The sequence below is a fragment of the Chiloscyllium plagiosum genome, unplaced genomic scaffold (genome assembly GCF_037043375.1).
Source record: "Chiloscyllium plagiosum isolate Xiang-an unplaced genomic scaffold, Cpla_swu_hap1 HiC_scaffold_53X, whole genome shotgun sequence".
In the NCBI taxonomy this organism is placed as follows: domain Eukaryota; kingdom Metazoa; phylum Chordata; class Chondrichthyes; order Orectolobiformes; family Hemiscylliidae; genus Chiloscyllium; species Chiloscyllium plagiosum.
Window position 1 is genome coordinate 26,644,097 of NW_028270191.1, and position 13,593 is coordinate 26,657,689.

General features: G+C 40.9%; 1 protein-coding gene across 1 annotated transcript in view; it reads right to left on the reverse strand.

The window, feature by feature from the left end:
* The window catches only part of timeless (timeless circadian clock), a 48,943-nt gene that overhangs the window by 19,453 nt on the left and 15,897 nt on the right, over positions 1-13,593 (reverse strand). Inside the window, exons 5-14 of the mRNA XM_043681662.2 lie at positions 13,337-13,399; positions 12,889-12,990; positions 10,436-10,591; positions 9,569-9,702; positions 7,832-7,919; positions 6,434-6,610; positions 5,064-5,281; positions 4,253-4,356; positions 2,355-2,524; positions 1,420-1,545 (exon numbers count right to left, since the gene is read on the reverse strand). Coding sequence (XP_043537597.2) covers positions 1,420-1,545; positions 2,355-2,524; positions 4,253-4,356; positions 5,064-5,281; positions 6,434-6,610; positions 7,832-7,919; positions 9,569-9,702; positions 10,436-10,591; positions 12,889-12,990; positions 13,337-13,399 — 1,338 coding nt within the window. The remainder of the gene's footprint in view (positions 1-1,419; positions 1,546-2,354; positions 2,525-4,252; positions 4,357-5,063; positions 5,282-6,433; positions 6,611-7,831; positions 7,920-9,568; positions 9,703-10,435; positions 10,592-12,888; positions 12,991-13,336; positions 13,400-13,593) is intronic.

The following is a 13,593-nucleotide window of genomic DNA, read 5'->3' on the forward strand; positions in this document are numbered from 1 at the left end:
AAAGAAGGTTTAGGGGTGACTTGATAGAGGTGTACAAGATGATTAGGGGTTTAGATAGGGTCGACAGTGAGAATCTTTTTCCACGTATGGAGTCAGCTATTACGAGGGGGCATAGCTTTAAATTAAGGGGGGGTAGGTATAGGACAGACGTTAGGGGTAGGTTCTTTACTCAGCGAGTCGTGAGTTCATGGAATGCCCTGCCAGTAGCAGTGGTGAACTCTCCCTCATTATGGGCATTTAAGCGGGCATTGGGTAGGCATATGGAGGATAGTGGGCTAGCGTAGGTTAGGTGGGCTTGGATCGGCACAACATCGAGAGCCGAAGGGCCTGTACTGCGCTGTATTCTTCTATGTTCAGATGCCAAGCATTCAATGCATTTTTAAAAAGTGAAGTACCAAGGTACAGCACTGCGGTGCAGTAAGGATTTGTGCCAGCTTTTCATTTAGACACCAGCCCAATCAAGCAGTTACTATATTGCTTTATTTCCCCTTTCATCCAAAAACTCAAGACGAAGTTAATGCCTAACTCAAGATATTGCACTTAAGTTTCACATCTGCCTCCTGCTCTCCAGCAGTCAGCTGTGGTTCAGCAGTTAAACACCGACATCAGTTAGAAGGTCAGTGGCTCAAAACCTTGTCAGGATTTGAGCACATAACCAGGCTATCACTTTAGTACTACATCTAGAAGGTGTTGTATTGTCAGAGGTGCAATCTTTCAGACCAAACATTAAGCAAAAGGGGCATCTTTCTTCTCAGGCAGATAATAAAAGCCCAAATAGCACTATTTTGTAAAAGAGGTGCATGTGTGTGGTTGCTGATCAAATTCTTTGTGACATTTTGCACAACTCATCTTTCCTACATTGAAATAGTGACTATACTTCAAATGTACTTCAGTCAATATGAAACACTTTGGGACACCGCCCAATAGGAAAAGACACTTTATAAAAATAGAATTCCTTTCTTTATTTCTTTTACTTATATCTACCTTCCCTCACTAAAAACACAATAATCTGCATAAAAACCAACTTTATCCTTGGTCGGTTTTGAATTGGTCGCAGCAATGAGGATCCTGGCACCAAGAAGATCCTGCCCTGATCACTTAGTAGTGATCTCATGGACACTGGGTGAGGTCTCAATCCAGCTGGACTGTTATGACTACCAATTAGCAAATACCGTGCTAACATTTACTGTCTAAATTCATAAATGAAAGATGTTTTTAGGTTTGGCATTGAAGGACATCTAACGCCTGGGACACCACATTTCAGTATGTCTTAGAACCTTGAGGGAAAAATTATACTAAGTGAAAAGACATCCCCACTCTTAACCATATCACTCAAGAAATACATCTGTCTGTTCTTCAGCAGCACTGATTATGACAATGGCCTTATCAAAGAAGACTTCAGCTATATTAGGGACATACCTCTGCACTCTTGTTGAGCTGCTCCAGTGTCAGTTTCCAGATTTCCTCGAGTTCTTCTTGGGATTTTTCTGATGAAGTAGAAGCAAGCTTCTTGGATTTTGGTTTCTTCCTTTTGAGCTTCTTTTTCTGTTTCAACAAACAGGAAATAATCAAACAGCCGCATCATAAGCAACAACATTCCACTAGGTCTTTCATTTCTAATCTCCCCATGGTCTCTCACCATCCCTCCCTACCTCCTCAACCCCTACAACTCTCTCGCATCTCTGAACTCCTTCAATGCTGGACTCTCGCACATCCCCTCAATTTCCATCAGTCCACAGCTGGTGGATGCATCTTCAGTTGCCTGGGCCCTAAGCACAAGAATGCCTTACCTAAACCCCCATCCTTCAAGATGCTCCTTAAACCTCACCTCTTTGACCAAGCTTCAGTCACCTGTCCCTAATATCTCCTCAGATGACTCAATATCAATATTTCATCTGATAAAGTTGTTGTGAGGTCTCCAGGGGATGTTTTACTATGTTGAAGGTGTGATATCAATGAAAGTTGCTGCTGCTGTTGATTCCATTCTTGCTTTCATTCCTGATGAAGGGCTTTTGCCTGAAACATCGATTTTCCTGCTCCTCTGATGCTGCCTGACCTGCTGTGCTTTTCCAGCACCACTCTAATCTTGACTCTGAGCTCCAGCATCTGCAGTCCTCACTTTCGCCTACTCGACTATAATGTCCTCCAGTTAAAACAGGCACCATTGGTATGATTTAGGGGGTCTGACGGATGTTACTTAGTACTCCAGAAGAGACTCTACAGCTTTAGGAAAGGATGCGGCTTAAAAACTTGCCCTGAAAGCTTGTCATTAGTTTAGGAGACAAACAATTTGCAAAAATATGTAAATTCTGTAAAATGTAAAGCACAATATACAAGCCAAAGACAAACATTACCTGCACAAAAAGGTTACTTCTGCCTTTACAGAATTTCTCAATCATCCGGATGAAAAGGTGGGTTGTTTCAATGAGATCCTTCAGGAACGACTTGGGCTGCTTGGTTGCATCGTATTTTCGGAACAATGTTAAGAATAACTCTCGGAATTCCATAACATAGAAGATATTACCTGCAGGTGGAACAAGTTAGACAATCACCAGCCAACTGGATATGCAGATTTCCAAATGAAACATGTGTCGTTTGATAGACAAGCTTTTTCCCACACAACCTTTTATGTAAATTATTTCCATCATTCTCCCTTAATCCTTTCGGCTCAAAATGGAGAACAATTTCAGTTTCTCTAGTTTCTGTGCTAGTCCTTTGCTTTAAGCATCAACTCATGAACCACGTTGACTGAGGCTTGCTTAAGTGGGACAGGGTCGATAGAGGAAATTTGCCATTACAAATGAAAATATTTCAACTATTGGTTTGTTAATGAAGAAATTATGCTGAAAAAAAAGGTTAAGATTTCCCATTTAATGGACATTCTTCTTATAATGGGTGATCTCTAACTACGCCACCATCAACACAGCTGCTAAAAGCATGCAATAGCATCATCCTCGTAAACAATTGGCTAACACCATGTGGAAGCTCCCAACAGTGGTACAACTGCGGGAAGTAACTTCGTAAAGGAATAATGGAAAGGATCGTGACAGCATGTCCTGCATCTCAATGATGACAACACTAGTACTACCTTGTGAAACAGTAAGATAAAAGTTTGTGTGTGTGTGTGTGTGTGTATATAACATGCAGTTTTTCCTTAAGGTCTACTTGTCCCTTTGATCATTTATATCCCTCTTCCCTTTCCTTCCAAACGCACACCTCAAATCAATATCACATTGTACAGCCTAGACTGAGCTGATAAAATTCAGAAACTCCAAACACCTGAACTGAGCATTGAACTGACCCCAAGTTTGCAATGGCACTGCGTGAAGCCTGGACTTAACTTATTACAATGGCAATATCAAACCAAAGGCATGAAGCATTACCTATTGATTGTAAAAAAGAAATCCAACTGCTGACAATCTGTTACACACAAAGAGACACCAGCACATACCTTTTGAGTCATTCCAACAACCAGATCCCAACAGATGCTACGGTGTCTCAGTGGTTAGCACTGCTGCATCACAGCGCCAGGGTTCGATTCCAGCCTTGGGCAACTGTCTGTTTGGAGTTTGCATGTTCTCCCCGTGTCTGCGTGGGTTTCCTCCCACAATCCAAAGGTACGCAGGTCAGGTGAATTGGCCACGCTAAATTGTCCACAGTGTTCAGGGATGTGTAGGTTGGGTGCATTAGTCAGGGTTAAATGTAGGGGAATGGATCTGAGTGGGCTTGTTGGGCCGAAGGGTCTGTTTCCACACTCTAGGGATTCTAATTCTAATGGGAGTCATACAATAATGACTTCCTGGGCTAGGTTTACAGATGAATAATGGGCATGAGGTGCCAGAGCACAGCACAGAACCATATCAAAAGTAAAGGTTAGCCGGTTGAGGGCAGGGTGGAAGGAACATTCCATTTTACAGGCTTTCAGGTCATAGAATCACAGAATCCCTACAGTGCAGAAAGAGCCCTTCGGCCCATTGAGTCCATATCAACCCTCTGAAGAGCATCCCAACCAGACCCAACCCCTACCTTATCCCTGTAACCCTGCATTTCCCGTGGCCAATCCACTCTAACCTGCACATCTTTGCACTGTGGGAGGATACCAGGGCACCTGGAGGAATCCCAGGCAGACATAGGGAGCACATGCAAACTTGAGACATATTCTGAGGCTGAAATCAAATCCGGGTTCATGGCACAGGTCAAACATCTATGCAACTTATTAACTGGATTTTTATGGCATTTTAAAATATCATACATTTGATAACTCTGGCACTCTCTCTCAGATTTTCATCCTTGGAGTGATCCATTTCGTTGATTGTATTGAGCAGTTCTTGGTAAGCTTTCAGCGCGAGATGCATTCTGAGACAAAAGAAAGAGTTGTTTTAAAGTATTGTCACTTTTTTTTTTGGTTGCATATTAGATGATACAAATGACTGTGGCAGGTCCCACAGTTAAAGAGGACTGATGTCTCACCAATGTTATCTTGGCAATTATTGGGGGTGTAGAAAAAATTTGAACAAGTTGCAGTTTTGATACTAAGTGGGGCAAAGATTTTCTCACACATAGTTTGAACCAGTAACCAGAGCAGGCTTCATCCAAGAGGTATTTTAGAAGGTATGGAATAGCAGTTGATAATATTATCAAGGAGACAGTGATAGTGTAGAGTCAAAAAGAATTAGTCAATGCTACTCCATGTACTGCCTGGTGCAGAACTGAGCAAGAGGCCAAGAAAATACCAGGTCAAATCCAATTTGTGCTAACAATATTAGAACACCAGAAACACAATGACTGGATGGAACAATCTTGGATTAATAGAAAAAAATGTCAGGGCTTCCACCATCGTAATGTAACAAGAGATAGCACAGGACCTTACCCCACAAAACAAAGTGAAATTCAGATAAAAGTGGACAAGGAAAAATAAATGACATTAGATAAATGCAAAAGAATAGAATCCAAGAGAAGCTAAATGTGCCCAATATTTCATCTCTGCCCCATTCACATTTATAAAAACAATTGCTAAACTAAGAGGTCTCAATATTTCAATAGCTGGTATTAATCCACCATACCGTCTCGACCAGGAACCAGCTGCTGTCTTGTCAGTCAGCATCATTTCATAGTAGTTAGTAATATTTCGTTCCACAAAATGAAATGCTCGAATGCTGACAGTTTCTGACACTAGCTCAGGACGGAACTGGTACACCCGGTTGAACTCCATGAAGAATGACACTGCCCAGAGGTAGTAGGTCTCATCAAACTGTTGCGCCTTCTCACGAATAAGGTTGTCCTGGAAATGGATGGAGCACATTCTGATACATTAAAAGTCTCTTCATTCATATACAATTCCTGTTTAGTTGCATCTTTCAGTTATGTCTACCTGGGAACATTTAAAGTATGTCAAGCTATTGAGTTCTCCAGCTCACCTCTCCAAGTAAGGTCACACTGTGCTCTTTACGTTCAAGTTAGATGGCCTCATTGAGAACTCTCTTTGAGCAGCTGCCCATACCAGATTATTTAGATCTCACTAATAATAGGGAGGGTTGAGCAAACACACTTTAAAAAGAATCCTAATAGCAGAACTTGCACATTAGCTAAAGACCTCAAACAAAGCTTCTTTGAATAAAAATGTTGAGTTCACTAATACTTTCTAAAATGTAAATCTTCCAGAGGAAGGAGAGGTTACCATCCTGTTCCTCAGGTAGTGTTCAGTGCCCTTCAATCATCAACTGCTTGATCAATGGCCTTCCCTCCATCATGTTCACTGATGATTACATAATATTCAGTACCACTCGCAACTCCTGATACCACAATTAAGATATTGAGACAGTACGTGCTCAAATACAGCGAGATCAAGCCATTATCCAGTTTGGGCTGACAAGGGCAAGTAACATTCATTACACATGAGTACCAGGCAACGACCATCTCCAACAAGAGAGAACCTAACCATTGCCCTCTTGACAATTCAATGACGTTACCATCACTGAATTCCCCACAATTAACATCCTGGGGATCACCACTGATCAAAAACTGAACTGGACTTGCTTTATAAGTGCTGTGGCTACAATTAAGTGGATCAGAAGATAGGAATACTGCAGCAGGTAACTCCTGACTCCTCAAAGCCTGACCATTGTCTGGATGGCACAAGACAGGAAAGTGATGGAATACTCCCCATTTCTCTGGATGAGTGTAGCTCCAAACATACTCAAGAACCTCAACACTATGTAGGACAAAATGATCCACTTAATTGGCACCACATCTACAATCATTCACTCCCTCCATAACCACTCAAACAGCAGCAATGTGTACTATCTCCAAGAGGCATTGCAGCAACTCACTAAGGTATCTTGGATAGTACCTTCCAAACCTGCAACCTCCACCAACTAGAAGGACGAGGATAACACATGTCTTCTTCTTATGTTTCTTCACATCTCAAACTTACCTTTACTACATACATGAGTCGATTGTAACAGTTTTCTAAGAAATCAAGACAGAATTCGTTCAGGAACAGTCTGACATTCATAGCAGAGCGGTGTTTCTTCTCCACCTCTTTTGCTGCTTGTTTTCTTTTTGGCACTCTGTTAATGTTCTTGCCAGTGTCATGGCTGTAATTTTTCAACTAAGAAAATGCATAAATCAAATATTAAATGATGAAGCTGATTAAATAGAATGAAAAATCAGTGCACAATACCTCCTATCCAGTCTGGGTTCTTCTCACACAGTTTCAGATGTTCAATGCCCTAAAATGGTGGCTCTGGTCAAGTACGTTTATCAGTGCTTTACAAGAGTTGGCTGTATATTTAAGATTGCAGCCGTGCACACTGCCCATCAATGGGCCTGAGCCTTGCCTGTCAACCCCTGACTTTGAGTGGGCAGTCGGTCCTCCTATACTGAGAAAAGTGCACAGTTTGCAACACAGTCGGTGTTCAACTTCTGAGTACCTTGCGCTGGTAATTCTGACAACAATGATATCATAGAAATCTGTCAATCAACACAGGAACCATAATGGTCATTGTATTATTTGATTTTCCAACTGCAATATAGGAAAACACATCACAGAACGTGGTACAGAACCCAACAATCAAACAGTGTCAAAGGGGATAAAAAAAACACAGAAAACATTCTTGCCTCAGATGACTATTTTTGTTATACCCATTAGAAAGATGGACAGCGTACATATCTGGTGAGTAGGGATTGGGTTCAACTGTGACCCACACTTTCTAAACTTGCATGAAGGGTTTGGGAGAAAAATTATTTTGGAACATATGCAGTTACTGAACCTGCATCATGGGATTTAAATTATGCTTATTACTCTTTTTTCTTAAAAACAGCACTCATTCCTTAGGGAATAATACAATACAACCAACTGTCAAAGGAATTGTTAAAACTGTTACTGAATATTAACAACCACAAGCAATATAAATAATATTAAAGACAGATTTTTCACTTACATTCAAGAATCTCAGGTTTGAAATTACAAGTCACCCAACTTCTTTTGATCAAACAAAGTTTAAAAACCCACTACAACACGTGTCAAATCAAGATTGCCATCTTTTGTGCAAAGAAACAAACTTAGTTTGAAAATTCAGTGTTGAGAGCATCTTTGTCAAGGTCAACATTTATTGTCAGTTTCCAATTGCCCTCAAGAAGGTTTGCAGACTGATAACAATCAAATTAAAGACAATGAAAGACCTAACCCTAGATACTGCATCAAAACTTCCTGTAATATTAATGCTTAGACTTTGTTTGCTATGCTGTCTCTTACCCTACCAAACTGGTTGGCATAGCTGTAAGTGAGAACACAGTAAACAGTTTGTAAAAACACTTATACACCACTTACTTTGTGGATACCCAAGTGGCAAACAACATCTCTGTCTGCAATTGACTTCAAGCCTTGTATGAGATATGTACCGCCAAAACGAGAATGCCTAGAACAAATAAAGTCACATTTGGTAAAGAAGAAATCACATTCTCAAAAACACTTCCACTTCAGTACTTGTGCCCTTTTTAGAATCAATCATCTGTTTGCCTGGGGACAAAGTAAAGTAGCAAGGTTCACAGTGGAGTGGGAAGTGCAGGGACAGAAGAAAACTTTGCTAATTCCTGGCCTTTTGTGTTCTTAGTAATAGCAACTCATATTGAGAATGACACAAGGAAACAAATATTTCACAAAGAAATGTTAAGTGATGTCTCTTTTCCTATATAGAAACCTGAATGAGGGACTTGTTACCTGGTCCACCACTCTGAACCCTAACAGCCCACATTAGGAAGAATGAAGTGCAATCCACTTGTGATATCTATTACTTCGGTTATCAAGGTCAGTGAGGCTAGTCAATTAATTCAGCAGAGGACGCGTCGGAGTTTGTTTTCCTTGATCCAACAAGACAATTCTGAAGGAGAAACAATTTTGGATGCAAAAATCCGAATATCTCAACAAATGGATCTCTCTCAAAGGTTTGCTCTGTCACAGTACAATGGTTGAAAAGCATTATTAAAAATATTATGCACTAAAGTACATAATATACCAATGCTAACATTTTTTAGGAGAAAGTAAGGACTGCAGATGCTGGAGATCAGAGCTGAAAATGTGTTGCTGGAAAAGCGCAGCAAGTCAGGCAGCATCCCAGGAACAGGAGAATCGACGTTTCGGGCATAAACCCTTCTTCAGGAATGTCCTGAAGAAGAGCTTATGCCCGAAACGTCGATTCTCCTGTTCCTGGGATGCTGCCTGACTTGCTGCGCTTTTCCAGCAACACATTTTCAGCTAACATTTTTTAGTCTTACTTATGTCAATACTTTGTCAGCTTAGTAAAATATCCTTCCAACAGGAAACTTTAAGAAAAAGATAGTTCGTTTTTTTAAAAACTAGTCCATGGGATGTGGGCAATGTTGGCTAGGCAAACATTTATTGCCCATCCCTAATTGCTCAGAGGGCAGTTGCTGTAGGTCTGGAGTCACATTAAGGCCGGACCAGGTAAGGATGGCAGTTTCCATCCCTAAAGGTAAACCAGATGTATTTTTCTCTGACAAATCGATAATGGCTTCATGGTTATCATTAGACTCTTAATTCCAGACTTTTTATATTTACATTCATAACTGATTCTGCTATCCATATATTAACTCAGAGCAAGTACCACTGCCCTATCACCCTATGCTTTCTGATCTACAGTGGCTGCTGGTCAAGCAACACCTTGATTTTAAAGTTCTTGCCTATGTGTTCAAATCCATGTCCTTGCTCCTCTCTACTTCTGTAATCTCTTCCAGCCCCGCAGTATATGTGCACCCCTTGACTCTGGCCTATTTGCACACCCAATTATAGTTGCTTCACCACTGAGGGCCATTCCTTCAGTTGTCTAGGCCACTAATTCCAGATTTCCCTCCCCGCACCACTCCAGCTCTCTACCTAATTTCTATGGTGCTAGCACTTGAAGGGGTTGCAGGGAAAACACATGAAATTAACATGTTGGTTCCTCTCTATTACTTATACTCTTTCAATTCAAGCATGGCACTCTGGTTTGTGTGAAATGCCTTCTGCAACACAAAACCTAGGTAATATTTCACCCATGTGGAGTCTCACCTGGTTCCTCTTTCAAAGGTTCTTTGCTTCTTTGTGGCTAACTCTCTCTGCTTTAAGATTTCAAGCTCTCTGGAATCCTTCTCTTTCTGCTCCGTAGTTTTTGCTTGCCCTGTCATGGCAAGTTGGTCAGGTTTCTACAGGAAAAATTCCCAAAATAATCACTCTGTTCAAATATCTCACTCCATTTGCCAAAAATCGAACAGCGACCAAGAACTTTATGTTTTCTGCACCATTCTTAAATAAGTGACTGCTGTGCTGACAACTCAGTTGGTACATACATAATTAAGTATGCTATGGAGTCACAAACAGCAAGCCCCATATTCAAAACTTCACCTCCACCAGCCTCAAGAAACAGCAGTGGAAAAATATAACAGTTTGCCTCAGTACCTTAACAAGATTCAGTGATGGCAAAACAAAAACATATCAAATTAAACAAACATTCAAACCCAGGACCACATGGGAACCTGCTTCTAGCCCTTTGTTAATGTCACTCACTACTGAGAGATACTCAAAAGCAGCTCAGGGTAATTCTCTCCTTAAGTGGAACACAAAGGAGGAATGACTGGTATTTATGTAGCACATTTCATAACATGAATATGTCCCAAAATGCTGAACATCTAATTGAGTCCAGTGAAGTGGAATCACCATTGTAAAGTAGAAAATGCAACAGGTAATTTGTACAGAACAAGATCCAAGAAAACAGATATTGACCAGATCATCTAGTTTTGTTTTTATGCTGATTAAGGGATTGGATTTGGGCACTAGGGATAACTCTCCTGTTCTTTAAAATCTTGCCACAGAATTCTTTGCACTCTCACTAATCAGATTCTGTTTTCCCCTCTGCCCCAGACCATATCCAGTACTGACCTGATCTCTGAACATGAGGGAGATTATTTCCAGAATGTGCATGGCCCACTGTTGCTCCTCCTGGGAAGTTGCCAGAAACTTAATGAGATCATCCATCCCACTCATGTGCATTGCCCACAACACCTTGTCATGCACGTTGGCATCATCAGCAATATTCTTTGTAGAAACAAAAACAGGCACAAACAACAGAAAATGTTTACAAAATTACACTCAAGATTGATCACTCAAGTAGTAAAATATAATTGAGATGTGATGTTGCGACGTTTAATTTGTTTAGTAGCCCACATGTTCTGTTTTTAAAAATTAATTTCAGCCATTTTCATCAAGCAACAAAGTAGTTCTGACAATGAAACAAAACAGAAAATGCTGAAAACCAACAGCAGGTCAGTTAGCATCTGTGGAAAGAAACAGAATTAATATTTCAGGCTGAGACAAACTTTCATCAGAATCGTTCACGTTAGAGTCATCAAGTCATACAGCACGGAAACAGACCCATCAGCCCAACTCATCCATGCCGATCATGTTTCCCAAAACTAAAGTAGCCCCATTTGCCTGCATTTGGCCTATATCTCTCTCAACCTTTCCTATCCATCTATCTGTCCAAATGTCTTTTAACTGCTGGAACTCCACCTGCATATACCACTTCCTCTGGTGTGTGTCTGTGTGTGTGAATGTTGCCCCTCAGGTTCCTTTTAAATCTTTCTCTCTTACGTTAAAATTATGCCCTGTAGTTTTAAACTCCCCAACCCGAGGTGAAAGGCCTTTGCAATCACGTTTTCCGTGCCCCTCACGATTTTATAAATCTCTGCAAGGTCGCCCCTCAATCTCCCACGCTCCAGGCAAAACGTCCTAGCCTCTCCCTGTAACTCAAACCCTCCAGTCCTGAAAACATCCTGATAAATCCTTTCTGCACCCTCTCCAATTTAACAATATCCTCCCAATAGGTGGGTGACCAGACTGTATGCAGTACACCAAAAGTGGCCTCATCAACATCCTATATAACTGCAACATAGTTTCCTAACCCCCAAACTCAATGCTTTGACCAATGAAGGCAAGCATGCCAAACACCTTCTTCATCACCCTGCCTGCCTGTAACACCATTTTCAAGAAAATATTGAGACGATGCTGTGGCTTTACGAGATTATTTTGCCCTGGCCTTTTTAAAAAACGTGTTATGGGGAGCAGGTGCCAAGAAGTCTATGAGAAGATAAACAACTTGTGAAGCCATTGGCTGTTTTTCCTGAAGGCTGGAACACTAGAAGCAGCCCGAATGGGCATTGTCAAGCTTCCATCCACAGAACCAGGGATTTTTAGTTTTCAGCAGCAGTTGCTGTTGGGGGTCTTGAAGATGTGGAAGCTATTTTCCCCTCTCTCGATTACAGTCTTGATTTGCTTAACGTCAAGTAGTTTGACCAATCGAATTGATCTGGATCACAGCGCCTGACATTTATCTTTAAAACAAGAAAACCTTAGGGTCTAGGCTACCTTCTTAATATATTTTGAGGGAGTCTGGTCTGGCCCATCACACTATGTACCTGAACCCGTAGGTCTCTCTGTTTGAGAACACTCCTCAGGGCCCTACCATTAACTGTGCAAGTCCTACTCTTGTTCGTCTTATCAAAAAGCAAAACCTCGCACTTATCAGACTTAAACTCCATTGGCCACTCCTTGGCCCACTGGATCAAGATCCCGTTGTACACTTAGATGACCTTCTTTACTGTCCACTAAACCACCAATTTTGGTGTCATCCACAAACTTATTAACCACCTTCCTATATTCTCATCCAAATCATTTCTATAAATGACAAAAACAGAGGACTCAGCACCGATCCCAGCAGAATACCACTAGTCACAAGCCCACAGTCCGAAAAACAACCCTCCACCACCACCCCGTGTCTCCTACTGTCAAGCCAATTTTGTAACCAACTGGCAAGCTCTCCTAGGATCCCATGTGATTTAATTTTATTAACTAGTCTAACATGTGGAAGCTTGTCAAAGGCCTTGCTAAAGTCCAGACAGACACCATCTACCACTCTGCCCTCATCTACCATCTTGGTCATGTCCTCAATCAAGTCTGTGAGACACAATTTCCCTTGTTCTTACAGCTTGTACTTTAACTCATTGGTTTACAGGTAGTTAGGACAAATCATATTGATTGATAATTGAAATTACCACATTGTCAAAAGTCCTTCAACCTGTTCACGAAAGCCACTTGTATCTAAAGTACCTGCAAGCAACTGTTTTCAAGAGGTAGGCAATTGTCAGCCAATTCACTTTTTTGGGAAATAACAGAATACCCTTTTCTTTTAACGCCAACATAGAAATTAATATATTAGCTTACCCATTGTTGAACCCATGAGTGATAAATAACAGAACAAATATAGTCAAGCAACAAAAGGACCAAAAAGGAAAACAAAGGGTCTTGAAGGCTTTTGGCTAGTTGTTACAACAGACCTTCTCCTCCTCAGGTTCAGGGGGTACATGTAGAACATTTCGAACCAGCAACAGGATCCTTTCAATCAGTAGGTTATCCTCCTCCTGCCTCTGCTCCCAATCCTGTTACACAAACATCATCTGTTAAGCAGGGAGAAAAGAACTTCACAACCAAGCAGCATTTGTTTTTGACAGCAAACAATGGACATCCACCTGCAGAGTCCTCAGCAACAGTCAATGACTAGTAATCAAGAGCAGAAATATGAGGCCATATTCTTTCTCCTCTCTAACTCAAGGAGGTTTAAGCTAATTGTAGGAGCCCAACTGCTGTACTGCCTAAGATTATTAAGCCACACACCAACGAAAAACAAAACATGTATATGGCTGCAGAGCACAGCAGTTGGTGTTTTTAACCCACTGGGTCATTTTCTTTTTTTATACTTTTAAACAAATCTGAATTTTCACTTACCAGCTGTAAGAGATCATAGAGTTTTTCACTGAGCACTCCAAACACCTTTTCATCTGCAAAAGCCTACAAAATAAAGTGTTTTAACTACATTTGACATTAGGAGTACTTCAAAAAATATTGCAATTAAATTAAGCAATTAACGTCTCATTGGGGTAGCATGCTAGAATTCAAGCCTTGCTATCCCAGAGATATCACAAAAGTTAAAGATTTTAAAGAAGTACAGAACAACCTTGATTATCGAAATGAGACGGGCAAGG